At 40.5% G+C, this 17,702-nt stretch overlaps 1 protein-coding gene across 3 annotated transcripts in view; it reads right to left on the bottom strand.

The window, feature by feature from the left end:
- Positions 1–243: 243 nt before the first annotated feature.
- KLHL20 (kelch like family member 20) overlaps positions 244–17,702 on the bottom strand; it is a 49,526-nt gene continuing 32,067 nt past the window's right edge. For all 3 annotated transcript variants that reach the window (XM_063426180.1, XM_063426181.1, XM_063426182.1), the window contains 4 exons: positions 14,253–14,386; positions 13,504–13,712; positions 8,900–9,006; positions 244–2,449 (listed from right to left, as the gene is read on the bottom strand). In XM_063426180.1, the coding sequence (XP_063282250.1) occupies positions 2,365–2,449; positions 8,900–9,006; positions 13,504–13,712; positions 14,253–14,386 (535 nt within the window). In that variant the 3' untranslated portion in view covers positions 244–2,364. The remainder of the gene's footprint in view (positions 2,450–8,899; positions 9,007–13,503; positions 13,713–14,252; positions 14,387–17,702) is intronic.

The raw sequence follows: 17,702 nt of genomic DNA, 5'->3' as shown, positions 1-17,702 counted from the left end.
TTACTCTTCTGTTACCTAACCAACTGCTGCTCAATCCAACAGTTGTGATTGCTCTGTAAAACTGCAGAAGCGGCAAGTTAGGCTTAGCACTAGATGATTAGAGAACTGATAAATCTGACCCAAGATGGCTGCAGTATAAAAAAAAAATAAAAAAAAATTGCATTTAAAAAAAAAAAAAATACAAAAAAAAATATTATTAAAGGGACACTATAGTGCCCAGAACAAGTACAGCTTAATGGCCTGGCCCTGCAGTGCTTACATTCCTGCCTAGGTGGCGTTTTGCCTCGCATGTGCAATAGCCTCCCACTACACTAAGGGAAAGCATTGGATTGGCTGGGTTCATCAAATTTTGGGGCAGGATGAGCCGCAAGGAGGCCTGCACAGCACTGCAAAAAAGGTGTGTAAATCAAGGTGGCCAGAACCTAAATTGTTATTTTACCATTATAGTGACAGGAGTACATGTTTGTATCCCTGACACTATAGAGTTTCTTTAAGTTTCCTTAAATTTAATAAACTTTTACAAAGATGGGAGTGAAAATTTTAATGTTGAGGCACCACAACTTAAGTCAGCAGTGAAACTGTTAATAAGGAAAGCATTGTTAATTTTAAAAGTGCTTCGGGCATTATGGAGACACCACAATTAAAGCTATTCTGTCACCTTCTGTGGAATATTTTAACTAACCATACTGAACATATCAGGTATACAAAAAAAACACAACACAATAAGAACTTTATTCTATTCAGAATAGCTATAATTCAAAGAACTGCCCCATAGCACTTGAGATGCCAAATCACCATGGTCTTACTGTTCAGTGAGAGATGTCATTAGAATTCATTTTTTTCAGCATCGTTTTTACAAGACTTTTATTAAGATTCATACTCAAATTACTTAAGCTAGTGTAAAATGTAGGCAGATCATTATCTGTATATAAATTAAATTTAATAAAATAATACAGAGTTCTACCACTGGGAGAAAATACTATCAAGTCAAGAGGGTAAAATATTTTTTTTTTTGAGTTGTCACAAATTAGCATTACACACATGCAACCGCTTCTGTATTCCAAACCCTTAAACTCTTGGTACTTTAATGTTGGCACTTGACTTTGAAATATTCCTCTGCATTAAAATGTGTTTACCTTGCCCATTTTTGCGGATTAAAAAAAAAACCCAAAAAAACAAAACAAAACAAAACAAAAAACAGAAAGCAACTGTTCATTCCACCCGGTGGTCAATTGGTCTTTCTTCATAGCATAACCAAGTCTCTCTGAGTGATGAATGTAGCAAAATGTTAGTCCAAGTGTTCTCCTCCATACTAACCACATCTATGGTCTCCTTTTTGGGTTTTTTTCCCCCCCATGGTATGCATAAATTACACAGAAGTTAACTCATGGAGGGATGAATTCAAAATGTAGAAATCAGTGCAGCAGCAGGCTTTATAGGCACAAGGGAAATATCGGGATAGACTTTAGTGCACATAGCTTTACAAAGCATGTACTGCAGCATCAGATTAGGTTTTTAAAAAGCCGGCATTTCAGATATTATCAGACCTTCCTTGCAGAATGGTTCTGTTGCAATATTTGTGTCCTGGTGGACAGAGTCTTTAAAGTCTTTGCTTTGCAAGCTTACAGGTATGTATCCATTGTTTCACTCCTAACGCAGGGGCTGCGGGCTGTTGGCAGAAAGAATCAACTTGAATGCACTCATTAAATGTTACTGTTAAAAATGTATCCAATAACCCAAAGGTCGCACAGCTTAATTAAAGAGGACATGCCAAACTGTAAGCAGCTACATAACTGTATGCGGATGGAACCAACTCCTGAACAGATCTCCACGTTGTGTTCCGCCAATTTATATAGGATGCTATTCTCCATCTTCAGGTTTCATTTGGTGGTGCCTTGACCATTAAAGTAGACTTGATGAAAAATCTTCATTACCTAAAACCAGTGCAGCTCCAGATTTTTCTCTCATACCAAATAAAATCTGATTAAAATGTTTTTTTGTAGATTAATTCAGGGAAAGCTACACAACAGACTGGCTAAGAACCAACGGTTGTCTAGCATGACGGCAACACATCCTACTAAGAAACCCAAAATATCTGACTTCCTTCAAATAAAGGCTGTGTTTGCACAAAATTGGATAAATAATTATATAAAAATATAAATAAACTCAAAATTTACTTTCACTAATCAGTGGAGGAGGAGAGAATATAACTAAAATATGATTAGCAATTCAAAAGGTTTTCTTGGTGGGTTATTGGTTAAACGACCAATTAGGAGCATTGCATTAGTGGAGCTGGAAATCTCAGGGAGTGAACATAAGACTGGCTCAGCCAAGCTTGATTCTTTTTTTTCCCCCTCAGGTTGATTACCAGATGTGCGATTCACAGTGTGTCATTTTGATAACACCAACACCGCCTCCCAGACGCCGGTAATTCATGCCACCATACAACCTGTATACAACAAAAACAAGGTGTTTGGTCTGTGTTTTACATTTAGACAAATCTTGATATATAATTTGTTACAATAGAATGTGTCATGCAGAGATTTGCGATTTTAGAACAGAAACTACAATAATTCTGTGCAAATCGTTAAGTTTCGTGCAGTAACTATAGAAAGCAGTGTAATATGCCAAACTGATTGTTCCCACACTTTTAACTTTGACATACAATTAATCCACCTTTTCCTTAAACAAAACAAACAAAAATAAACACTGGTGAAATGTTTAAACTCTGCCACACTTTTACTCTAATTAGGTGATTTGTTAACATTGTATACAGTACTACATTGTGTTACTGATGAAGGAGGAAACAAAAATGAAAGACTCTGCTTCCACCTAGGGACAACCCAAAGGAACTACAAATAAGATTTTTTTTCCCCTCACAAACAGTGTGTGCAGGCATAAAATGTAAAATTTAAAAAGTTAAAAAAAAAAAAATTAATACATTTGTAAACACTTTCTAGACCTCAGGTACCTGCATGGCATTTGGTTAGATAAGTGTTGCCAACGGATAAGATGGAAAGAGGTCTTGTTTGTAAACAAATAATATGCACACAGACTATATGTGTAATCTTTTATTTTAAAGACAATCTAATCACCGAAACAACTCAAGCATAATGAAGCAATTTTGGTGTATAGATCATGTCTCAAAAGGTCCCACTATTATCTGCCATTTAGGACTTAAATCACATTTGTTTCTATTTATGCAGCCCTCGCCACAGCTCCCTTATCTGTGACTGACATAGCCTGCATGAGAGAAAAAAAAAAAAAGTTTCATTTTTAATCACGTTATTTTACTTTAAAAAAGGTTTTATCTCTGCAAATTGAACTTTAATTACACACAGGAGGCTTTTGTAAAGTATAGCAAGCTATTACCAGTGCAGGGGTTAAGACATTCTAAATTAAACAGACTGTGCAATAACTTTACAGGCAGTGATTAGGAAGGCTGTGCACAAGACATGCAGGGAGGTGTGACTAGGACTACATAAGTGATTCAACTCCTAATTGCCAAAGAGATGAGCAGTGAGACAGAAAATTATAAGTCTATTTTTTTATAAGTCTATTTTTTAATGAATTGCCTGATGTAGGTATATAGGACAAAACAGAAGTTTCTGGCCAAACCATTTCTGTGGCAAAGCACACTATTCAACTCCTAAATGCCATTCAGGAGACAGGCTTAATTTGGCCTGCTCTGTATCTCCTAAACCAGCAAAGAGTATTTCATAAAAATCAAATCTTTATGAAATACTCAGATTGACTGTGTTGGAATTTACTTGAAATTCCAACCCAGTCTAAAGATATAACTAAGGCAAAGTCTCAGTATGTTAGCTCCGCTTGACAAAAAGGCTGAGCTACTAATGTTAAGCTGGTCATTTCACCCAGCTGCCAACAGAGATGTACTCAATGCAGTACTCGCACTCATGCACGGACATCGGCTCCTGGCAGCTGAAGTTCCAGGAGCTGACAAAGCAGATGGAAGAGGTTGCCCAGGGCCGCCAACAGGGGGTGACAACCATGACGGTTGTCACGGGCCCGGCGGCCTTGGGGGGCCCGGACTGCTCAGGCAGTCCCAGGCCCCACTTTCCCTCTCTGCACACATAGATAGCGAATATCGCGATCTATGTGTGCAGCCGCGGGCCCCCGGCTCCCTCTTGCCGCAGAGGGGGCCCAGGCAGCACACAGCCTCTTCTCGTCTCCTCTCTGCTAATAACTCTCGCGAGACCCGGTTGCCATGGCAACGCTCCGCGGGTCTCGCGAGAGTTATTGGACGAGAGAAGAGAAGAAGCTGTGTGCCCCCCGGCGGCGGCGAAAATGCCCCTTCCTCCCCCTCCCCCTCCCCCCCAGATTGCACATTTACACACACTCTGCATACACTGACACAACACACACACACACACTCTGCATACACTGACACAACACACACACACACACTCTGCATACACTGACACAACACACACACACACACACACACTCTGCATACACTGACACAACACACACACACACACTCTGCATACACTGACACAACACACACACACACACTCTGCATACACTGACACAACACACACACACACACTGCATACACTGACACAACACACACACACACACTCTGCATACACTGACAACACACACACACACTCTGCATACACTGACAACACACACACACACTCTGCATACACTGACAACACACACACACACTCTGCATACACTGACACAACACACACACACACTCTGCATACACTGACACAACACACACACACACTCTGCATACACTGACACAACACACACACACACTCTGCATACACTGACACAACACACACACACACTCTGCATACACTGACACAACACACACACACACTCTGCATACACTGACACAACACACACACACACTCTGCATACACTGACACAACACACACACACACTCTGCATACACTGACACAACACACACACACACTCTGCATACACTGACACAACACACACACACACTCTGCATACACTGACACAACACACACACACACTCTGCATACACTGACACAACACACACACACACTCTGCATACACTGACACAACACACACACACACTCTGCATACACTGACACAACACACACACACACTCTGCATACACTGACACAACACACACACACACACTCTGCATACACTGACACCACGCACACTCTGCATACACTGACACCACGCACACTCTGCATACACTGACACCACGCACACTCTGCATACACTGACACCACGCACACTCTGCATACACTGACACCACACACACTCTGCATACACTGACACCACACACACTCTGCATACACTGACACCACACACACTCTGCATACACTGACACCACACACACTCTGCATACACTGACACCACACACACTCTGCATACACTGACACCACACACACTCTGCATACACTGACACCACACACACTCTGCATACACTGACACCACACACACTCTGCATACACTGACACCACACACACTCTGCATACACTGACACCACACACACTCTGCATACACTGACACAACACACACTCTGCATACACTGACACAACACACACTCTGCATACACTGACACAACACACACTCTGCATACACTGACACAACACACACTCTGCATACACTGACACAACACACACTCTGCATACACTGACACAACACACACTCTGCATACACTGACACAACACACACTCTGCATACACTGACACAACACACACTCTGCATACACTGACACAACACACACTCTGCATACACTGACACAACACACACACTCTGCATACACTGACACAACACACACACTCTGCATACACTGACACAACACACACACTCTGCATACACTGACACAACACACACACTCTGCATACACTGACACAACACACACACTCTGCATACACTGACACAACACACACACACTGCATACACTGACACAACACACACACACTCTGCATACACTGACACAACACACACACACACTCTGCATACACTGACACAACACACACACACACTCTGCATACACTGACACAACACACACACACACTCTGCATACACTGACACAACACACACACACTCTGCATACACTGACACAACACACACACACTCTGCATACACTGACACAACACACACACACTCTGCATACACTGACACAACACACACACACTCTGCATACACTGACACAACACACACACACTCTGCATACACTGACACAACACACACACACTCTGCATACACTGACACAACACACACACACTCTGCATACACTGACACAACACACACACACTCTGCATACACTGACACACCACACACACTCTGCATACACTGACACACCACACACACTCTGCATACACTGACACCACACACACACTGCATACACTGACACCACACACACTCTGCATACACTGACACCACACACACTCTGCATACACTGACACCACACACACTCTGCATACACTGACACCACACACACTCTGCATACACTGACACCACACACACTCTGCATACACTGACACCACACACACTCTGCATACACTGACACCACACACACTCTGCATACACTGACACCACACACACTCTGCATACACTGACACCACACACACTCTGCATACACTGACACCACACACACTCTGCATACACTGACACCACACACACTCTGCATACACTGACACCACACACACTCTGCATACACTGACACCACACACACTCTGCATACACTGACACCACACACACTCTGCATACACTGACACCACACACACTCTGCATACACTGACACCACACACACTCTGCATACACTGACACCACACACACTCTGCATACACTGACACCACACACACTCTGCATACACTGACACCACACACACTCTGCATACACTGACACAACACACACTCTGCATACACTGACACAACACACACTCTGCATACACTGACACAACACACACTCTGCATACACTGACACAACACACACTCTGCATACACTGACACAACACACACTCTGCATACACTGACACAACACACACTCTGCATACACTGACACAACACACACTCTGCATACACTGACACAACACACTCTGCATACACTGACACAACACACTCTGCATACACTGACAAAACACACACACACTGCATGCACTGACAAAACACACACACTGCATGCACTGACACAACACGCTCCATACACTGACACAACACACACTGCATGCACTAATACAATACACTACACACACTGCATTCACTAATACAACATGCACTCTGCATTCGCTACACACTAACTGCATCCACTATACTGACACACACTCTGCATTCGCTACACACACTCTGCATCCACTACACACTAACACACACACTCTGCATCCACTACACACTAACACACACACTCTGCATCCACTACACACTAACACACACTCTGCATCCACTACACACTAACACACACTCTGCATCCACTACACACTAACACACACTCTGCATCCACTACACACTAACACACTCTCTGCATCCACTACACACTAACACACTCTCTGCATTCACTACACACTAACACACTCTCTGCATTCACTACACATTAACACTCTGCATTCACTACACTAACACACACTGCATTCACTACACATTAACAAACTCTCTGGATTCACTATACTAACACACACTCTGCATTTAATACACACTAACACGCACTCTGCATTCACTAAACTATGCACACACTCTGGAGGGGGGGGCCAGACTTTGTGCTTTGTCAGGGGCCCCAAAATTTCTGATGGCAGCCCTGAGGTTGCCAGTTCTCCCCAAGTGACAAGTTTAGGTAAGTTAACCTGATCTTTCACCCTCCCATGTCCACCAGACCACCAGCAGTGATGTCATCGTCCAGAGTCTTTGCAAATTATGAGAAGACACCAAAAGGTGACAGAAAAATAACAAACTGCAAACATTTTCTCTCTCACTGGCCAATTAATTAGGGATTATGCAGGACTGAAATTGAACTAAAACTGCATTCCTTTTGTTTTTCTATGGAGGACACATTTGTCCTTCTACATGCTTTAAAGGGACACTTTAAGCACTCAGTCCACTTTGCCTCAATGAAGTGGTCTTGGTGCAATGCACTTGACATTTTGCTCCTGCAATGTAAAATATTGCCACACCACCAGTGGCTGTTACACCGCCAGTCAATAGCTGGTGCTCTCTCTATAACAGGAGTAAAACTAGGTGTGTTCTTGAAATTTGATGTTCTCATCCATTGTACAAGGACATTAAACTTATTTCAGAAAAGTCTTTCAAAAGCATTTGGTTGGAAAGAAAGGTCTTCAAGCCTGATGTCAGTAGAGACAGATCGAGCTGCACTGAAGAGACCGTCATTGCTGGGTTACAGTAGGTAACCTTTTTTTAAATGAAATGTATTTTTTAATGAGCCAACACACACTTGGGACTAGAAATTGAACACTGGAATGTTACATTATTATTTTTTATGTGCCACCCCTATTATATTTACTTACATTTTTAATACAAGTAACAATTTAATGCTTTAGTAACCTGATTTTTTTTTTTTTTTTACAATTTTAACAGTTTTGGTGTAGCAGAGGCAGTGAGTGTTTCCGGATGATGAAACTCCTAAAAAATTGCTGTGCAATAACTGTGGGCTTGACTGTTTTTTTTTTTTAAATCCCTTCATGAAGTAGAACTTGTCAAAACCATCAGGATTTAAAACAAACCTGTATAACGGTCATGAAAAAGTTAGGAGCAAATACAGGGGTTAGAATTGGTGATTACATTAACTTTGACAGTAAAAGCTCTTTACACCAGTACGATCCATTACATTTATTGAGTCATCTAAAATGTCAACAAATGAATATTCATTATGTCAGTTTCAAAGAGGGAATGTGTCTTTTTTTTCTTCAAATAATCTCTTAGATATTACTTACCTCCAAGTGTTCGCATCTGGATCAAAAACCTCTATTGTCTTTAGATAGGTAGTGCCATCAAAGCCACCTACAGCCATAAGCTGTCCGTTTACAACAGCCAACCCAACCTGTGGCACAAAAGAAGAAGGTTAAAAAGGCAGGTGGTCATCTGACAACCTTATGTTCTAGAAATAGAGGTCAGCCATGCCGTTCAAGACCAATAAACCAAAATTTACATAATTCTGGGGAATGTGGTTCACATCATCAAGTTACAGGGACAAAGCTAGGTGTCCTTCTAGTTCATAATTCAATTTTGACATACACTTAATGTTGCAATATCCATGCAGTACCTAGAACACCACTTAAAACACAATTATTATAGTAACGCCTGAAAGCAGTGCAGTCCAGGCTGGCTATGTATTACGTATACTTCCAATCAATCACACATGATAAATCTGACCGGCATTCTGGGGTCAAGAAGTATTTATTTTTCCTAGTTTGTTGCAAAATTGAAAGTGCTTCAAACTGGGGGGTTCTGCCATCTTTTGGATCAACAGCAAAAAAAAAAAAATAGATGTGAGGAAGGCTGAACTTGATGGACACATGTCTTCAGCCTATGTAACCAACTATGTAAAATTAGAGCCACCCACTATCACATGTATTTGCAACTGACCCCACAGTACATTTAGAAGTCAGCCACAGGAGGGTCAACTGAACGCCAGCCTCACCCACAACTATTGAATAGTATATGTGGAACTGCACTCACTCCCACAAATCTGAGCCAGGGTGCTTGCGAAGCTGGAATCAAACACCAGATTTCCAAACATTAGTAAAGTAATAGAGGTCAGCTTGACAAAGACCTTTTGGGGTCGAAACGTTGCTGTTGTGGTTCCTAATAAAGTGCCTGGACTTCTATTACTTCACCCACAACTATGTCAGTCACCACCCTCCAACAGATTAACTGTGGGTCTTTTCAGACATGCATATTAGATAGCTAATGTAGCCATAATACTTTTCTTTTACTTAATGACCAATTTCTCCTGTGCTTATTATAATTGAAAACGACAATATGTAAAGCCAATAAGAAAAATGATCACACATCTATTTTTATTTTTTGTCAGACCAGATATCATGTCAGTAATGTATGCAATAATTTCAGAACCGCTGATCTTATAAGGTAATTGCATTATTTTTAATACTGCTATTTATTAAAGTTATTTTAAATTTCAACAAAAGATTGTTGGACGAAATGGAGTAATAGTATTTTGGAATTTAAAACTTTTATTAACATGGTTTCATACGGACAAAAAAAAATGTACAAAATCACTTTCCCACAAATAATAACTTTGCAAGCTATTTTACCGGCAAAATTAAAGGAACACTATTGCTTTAGGAATTCAAGCATGTATTCCTAATGCAATAGTGCTACCCAAACAATTTAGGTGTGTTTACGCACATCCTCCCCCTTCTCTCATTGCTCTGGTTTCACAGTGGCTGACATAAAAGACTGATGATCTCAGCTAATCCAATCCTTCCTTATAGGGAAGCATTGGGAGGCAAGGGCGCAGGTGCAGAACATCACCACACTGTGCCAGTCGAATGCTATCTAGGAGAATAATTTAATTGAGAAATGATTATGACTCCATTCTCACAGGGATGCAATTCTAGAGGCTGTCAAAAAGACAGCCACTAGAGTGGTGTTTAACCTTGCAATATAAACATTGCAGTTTCTACAAAACTGCAATGCTTTACATAGCAGGGTTAAAACTAGAGGACCACTAAACCCAAACTACTTAATTAAGACTAAGTGGTATGGTTGCCTTTAATCAGTTAAGAAAACAACCACCCCCTCTTTCTCTCTACCCAACTTGGATTATGCTTCTCCTACAGAAGGTGTCTGCTATTCTCCTTTCCTCTCACCCCACCACATGTCTCCTTAAACCCATTACCTTCTCATGTTATCAGATCTCTCTCCCCTTCCCATGTGCCTTACTTTACTCATATCATTGTCCTCGCTCCCCTTAAACATGCTACTGATGTACACCTCCTAAAAAATAAAAGAAGTAATCTTCACCATGTAACTACCATCTCATATCTCTACCCTTTTATCCTCAAAACTTCTGGAACAACTTGCTAGTAACAGCCAGACACGCTTTTTCATCTCCCTCCATTCTACGTGGACTGCTCTGTGTTTAAACTAAATAATCGTTTAACCCCTTAAGGACTGAGCCAAATGTACAAGTTGTGAACAGAACAAAACGTAAACAAAACCTGGCATTTGCGCTATATGTCTGTCCAACCGTAATTCACTTCTTTCATATTAAATGCACCCCCCCTTATTATATATCATTTTATTCAGGGGAAACAGGGCTTTCGTTTAACATCAAATATTTAGGTATGGAACAAAATTTAATATGAAAAAAATATAAAAAAAAAAAATGGGAGAAAATAAGAATTTTAATTTTTTTAGTTCTACGTGACATTTTAACTGTGGATGTCAAAATACTGTTTGCGTTTATTGCAATACAATACACATATTTGTATTCAGCGATGTCTCACGTGTAAAACAGTACCCCCTATGTACAGGTTTTATGGTGTTTTGGGAAGTTACAGGGTCAAATATAGCGTGTTACATTTGAAATTGAAATTCGCCAGATTGGTTACGTTGCCTTTGAGACTGTATAGTAGCCCAGGAAATAAATTTACACCTATAATGGCATACCATTTGCAATAGTAGACAACCCACGGTATTGCAAATGGGGTATGTCTAGTCTTTTTTAGTAGCCATTTGGTCACAAACACTGGCCACAGTTAGCGTTAGTATTTGTTTGTGTGTGAAAAATGCAAGAAACGCCAATTTTGGCCAGTGTTTGTGACTAAGTGGCTACTAAAAAAGACTGGAAATACCCCATTTGCAATACCTTGGGTTGTCTACTATTGCAAATGGTATGCCATCATAGGGGTAATTTTCATTCTTGGGCTACCATAGGGTCACAAAGGCAACTTAAGCAATCTGGCGAATTTTAATGTGAAAAAAATGAAACACAAGCCTTATATTTGACGCTGTAACTTTTGAAAACACCATAAAACCTGCACATGAGGAGTACTGTTGTACTCGGGAGACTTCGCTGAACACAAATATTTGTGTTTCAAAACAGTAAAAAGTATTGCAGCAATAATATCGTCCGTGTAAGTGCTGTTTGTGCGGGAAAAATGCAAATATGTCACTTTTACTGGCGATATCATCGTTGTAATACATTTTACGGTTTTAAAACACTAATATTTGTGTTCAGCGAAGTTTCCCGAGTAAAACAGTACCCCCCATGTACAGGTTTTATGGTGTCTTGTAAAGTTATAGGGTTAAATATAGTGCTAGCAAATTAAATTCCCTATACTTTCGGCATGGGTTGTCAGGCAGGTCCCGCTAATTGTAATTAATTAGGATACCTAATTATGTAAAATTATTACATAAATATATGTGTAGAATTAATATATGTTTATATATACATACACACACACATATTTTTTATATTTTTATTCATATATAGGTATATACGTATATATTATTTCGTTCTGTGTATTGTGATATAAATATATATATTAATATCACAATACAGTTAGAACGAAATAAAACACATCTATATATTTAATAATTTATTTTTAATTATTTTTTTTATTTTTTTACGTATTTAAATATTTATTTTTTATATTATATATAAATATAACAATAATTATATATATATTTAATCAGTATCATCTACGTGTAATGTGATAATATATAATTATATATATTAATATTAAAATACACCTAGACTGTGTATGTGTATATATATATATATATATATATATATATATATATATATATATATATATATATATATATATATATATATATATATATATATATATATATATATAATAAAAAAAAAATTTGATTTCAGCCAGCAGGGGGACTGTCATTACAGTTAGTCCCCCTGCTGGCATTGCAGCAGCCAGCTATACCGGCCATAAGGACCTCACTCTCACATGGCCCGGGGGGGCTGAAGAGGACGGAGGTGCCGCGGGGGGCTCCCTGGGATCGCCGGCGACCGGGTAAGTAAAAAAAAAAAAAAACGGAGTGCGTACAATTACGCCCGGCGGCGTTTAGAGCCGCTTAAAAAAAAAAAAAAAAAGGACGTAATTGTACGCCCTCCGGTCTTAAGGGGTTAATTGTGGCTAAATCCAAAGGACACTACTCCACATTAATTCGTTTAGACCTCTCTGCTGCATTTGACACGGTTGATCACATTCTCCTTCCCCAAACTCTTCATATCAATGGTGACATTGTCTTTTCATGGTTCTCCCCATCTCCCCCAACGACCCTTTGACATCTCCTTTTCTTGTAACATCTCCTCCCCGCATACGGTCTCAGCTGCCAGTGATGGCTTTGTCCACTTCTGTTTTCTCTCTACACTGCCTATATTAGCTAACTTTAATAATTTTAGGATTAATGTTGAGGACACCCAGGTATACTTCACCTCCCCTGATGCCCATAGGTTTGCCTCGAACTACAATTCAACTAGAAGAATTAGCTCATCATTACCATTATGTGACGACCATTGGCTGCACCTGTAAAATCTACTTACCCCACTCCGACGGGAAGTCATGGCTACCACTGGTGACCACTGGTTAGTTCTTGGATTGTACCTCTCTGCACTGCTGAGTTCAGTTGTGTCATCTCTGCCGCCTACTGCATAAATCATGTCCTGGTACACGGCACAGCCTAGGTGTTTGCGGCGTGTGCCCATAGGTGCGATTGTGTGCCAACGGTTTTCCTGAGGATTATACCGCTCCACTGAACAAAAAAAAAAAGCCCAATAAGACAATGTATTAATATATATTGTCGAGCAGATCCACATTTACAGAAAAAAATTCTACCTTAACACTTCAAACGGTTACATAAAAGAATATTAAAAAGAAAGATCCCATGTGCAAATAATTTAGTGAAATGATAAAAAGGATGAACATCTGATAAACCGTTTATAAAGGACATGTGATAAACAACTTATAAACAGATAAACAGAAAAGGGTGCCCATCTATATCCAATTAGATAAGCTCATAAAATAATCGTTTTTTTTCAGTTCATATGGATAAACAAAGCATATTGTTTCTTATAATCTTATATTGTCTAAATGATAAGCTTGTTTGAGCAGGGCCCCCAACATCCTCTGTTCCTGTGCTTCCAACTTGCCTTGGTACAAACACTTGTCTGTTAGTCCACCCATTGTACAATGCTGTGAAATTTGTTGAGGCTTTATAAATAATATTTATTGATAACGGTTTTACTTTGGTAACATGTAAACGCTACTATTAAAAGATTTATGAACTATTAACCAGTATTGAGAGGAGATGTCCCGTCAGACCCTCCTACGGCATATAGGAAACCCCCAAGAACAGCAACAGCCACTCCAAGTCTTCTGGTGCTCATTGAAGCAACACGAGTCCATTTATTCTCCTTTGGGTCGTACCTAAAAGAGACAATATTAGTACTCTTCCAAAAGTTCCATATAAATTGTATTGAAAAAAATTTGTATAAATAAAATATAAATAAATCCTTTGTCAGAGTCTGTCTGTTTGCAATGGCATAACAACAGTAATAACAGCCTAGGATCAAAGGGATGCTCCACTGCTCAAATATAAAAATACATTGTAAAAAATAAAAAATTTCTGTTTAGTAGTTAAACCCTCAATTTAATTATGCATGTGAGGGCTGCAATGCATGTGACGGGTCCGTGCGTGTGCGGGGAGAGAGAGAGGGGGGATGCAGTGTGTGACTTGAATATATATTTATCTGCATTTTTTGTTTTTAAATTTAAAAATGGTTTTATTTTTTTTGTTACTCTAGTGACCCTTTAATACGACGTCTTTCTCTCACAGGTTGACACAGAGTTACAGGGAGAGCAGGAGACACAAGTGAAGATGCATTTTGTTTTTGTCTTTCTCCCCCAAACCCCTTTAATGCTTAGCCCATTGTCTCTTTCTCCCTTTCCCCAGCCCTTCTATGAGTCTCTTTCCCAGGCCACAGCTCCTCTGTGTGTCTCATTCTCCCCTTTCCCAGGCCATCTATCTCCTTCTCCCCACACACACCTCTGTGTGTCTTTTTACTCCCCAGCCACTCCAGGTGTCTCATTCCACCCTCTCCAGTCTTCCATGTGTCTCAGTAGCCCCCACATGTGTCCTATTAGCCCTCTCTCCGTCCATCTAGCCACCCCCCCATGTGTCCCACTAGCCCTCCCACCCAGCCCTTCATGTGTCCCATTAGTTTCCCCCCTCCAGCTCTCCCTGTGTCCCATTAGTTTCCCCCCTCCAGCTCTCCCTGTGTCCCATTAGTTTCCCCCCTCCAGCTCTCCCTGTGTCCCATTAGTTTCCCCCCTCCAGCTCTCCCTGTGTCCCATTAGTTTCCCCCCTCCAGCTCTCCCTGTGTCCCATTAGTTTCCCCCCTCCAGCTCTCCCTGTGTCCCATTAGTTTCCCCCCTCCAGCTCTCCCTGTGTCCCATTAGTTTCCCCCCTCCAGCTCTCCCTGTGTCCCATTAGTTTCCCCCCTCCAGCTCTCCCTGTGTCCCATTAGTTTCCCCCCTCCAGCTCTCCCTGTGTCCCATTAGTTTCCCCCCTCCAGCTCTCCCTGTGTCCCATTAGTTTCCCCCCTCCAGCTCTCCCTGTGTCCCATTAGTTTCCCACCTCTTCTGCCTCTACTCGCTATTCAAATTCTACTAAGCAGTGAGCAGCCAGGGGCTTTAAGTAAATGAGGGACTTATTGTTTCCCCCCCCCCCCCCCCGGCCCTCTGCCTAAGTGATAAGGGGGAATTTATTGTCCCCGTTGGCCTCCATCCATTAGCAGCAGGTGTGGGCCCCTAGTGATGTGGGGGAGGAAGACACACATTTACTGTCCACCCCAGCCCTCACCTATAAGTGAAAGGTTGGCATTTAATTGCAAAATAATTTAACAACCTAACCCCAAGTGACTACGAGTCCCCAAACCCCTAGTGTAATTCCACAATAAATATAGATACCCAACCTACCACCCTCCCTAAAAATAGTGATAGGGGTGTGCAATAAACTAAATACCTTAAAAATAAATAAATAAATAAAAGATACATAAACACTTACCATTAGAGGTATACAACATACTTTTTTTTTTAGCACTAAAAGGATGCAATTAAAAACCCATAAAGATTATTGAACTAATAAAATTAAAAATGATTTAAAAAAAAATGTACTTGTTAGGGCTCTGCACAGACAGCTTTGCAGGGCGGGGAAAGGCTACTAAAGCCTTTTCCATGCAGTGCAATTTGACTGCTCTGACAGGTAAATATTGAGTCTTATCTGCAATAGGTCCCCACACATTGGCTACTCACTGATTAGTAGACATGCCTCTATTCACAGAAAAGCGAGTAGGGGCAGAAGGGAAAAATTAAACAACCTCAATTACCAATATCAAGGGAGCCATCTACTAAAAAGCCAACTTCAACAATAACAAGTAAAAATTACTAATACGTGTTGAATAAGGGGGCTATCCACTAATCAGCTGCAAGATGCAGCCGCAGCATGGATTGGAATTTAATTCTCCAAACAAAATTCAGAAAACAAAAAATACCGCCCCCTTATTACTTATTGCCCCTATCCGCCACTTGTCCCTTATTATTATTATTATTATTGGTGCCCCAATCAGGGTTTTCGCCTGGCCAGTATTTTACGGTAATTAGGGCTGCGAGGCCAGTGCCGGTATTGCAGACATACCGGCAATACAAATGCCAGTATATTTATTTTACTTTTTTTATTGAGACTACACTAATAGCGGAGCCGGCCAGTAGGCGGCACTGTATGCGGAGAGAGGCAGGGATAGGAAGTTAAATTTTATCTCTGCCTCTCTCTGCTGAATGGATCCGCGGAGGAGCACACAGCACAGAGTGTCTAAATAATGTACAGCATAGAGTGAGTATAGCTAACAGATCACAGGTAAGTGAGGGATGGGGGACACAAAAGGCAGGACAGACTCCCATCAGAAACAATTCCAAACCCGTGACACATGAACTTTACATTTCTTATATAGGAGAGGCTTTATATTTAACCCCTTAAGGACACATGACATGTGTGACATGTCATGATTCCCTTTTATTCCAGAAGTTTGGTCCTTAAGGGGTTAAACTAGCTGGGAATCAAAACCTTCAGCAGTAGAGTGGATAATTTCTGTTTTCTCTGTTAAGTGAACTACCCCTATCTTACAGGGAATGATGGGAGGAACACGTTTGTGGTATTACACTCAAAGGCACATTTCTTTTTTTAATTTTAAACCTGCAGTGTTTTGAAAGGTCAGAAACCTGTGTCTTGCTCCTAGACTGCAGCTGTGAGCCATAAGAAGCCTGTAGTTCTCCTAGCTGGTCCTATCAAACTTCTCCCTTTATTGTAAAATATAATTTTGAATCTTTTGCACCGACTGGATCCTTGCTGTTGCCAAGGAATGAGGGAGGGCTACTTTCTGTTTGTGTATTCATTAGTCTGTATGTGTATATTCAGCAGTGTGCAGTCTGTGTGTAATATATATATATGTGTATATGTGTATATGTGTATATGTGTATATGTGTATATGTGTATATGTGTATATGTGTATATGTGTATGTGTGTGTGTGTGTGTATTCAGCAATATGTTCCTCTGTTATAAAATGCCTTGTACATGCATTGTTATATACTATATACACACACTATAACATACACAGACACAGACACACACTCACAGTACAAACTGATACAAACTGTATGCACACACTGTTATACACATTTAGACAA

Source organism: Pelobates fuscus, chromosome 7 (assembly GCF_036172605.1).
Source record: "Pelobates fuscus isolate aPelFus1 chromosome 7, aPelFus1.pri, whole genome shotgun sequence".
NCBI classification, from domain to species: Eukaryota; Metazoa; Chordata; class Amphibia; order Anura; family Pelobatidae; genus Pelobates; species Pelobates fuscus.
The sequence above is the reverse complement of the archived record's forward strand: the minus strand, read 5'-3'. Positions and strand labels throughout refer to the sequence as shown.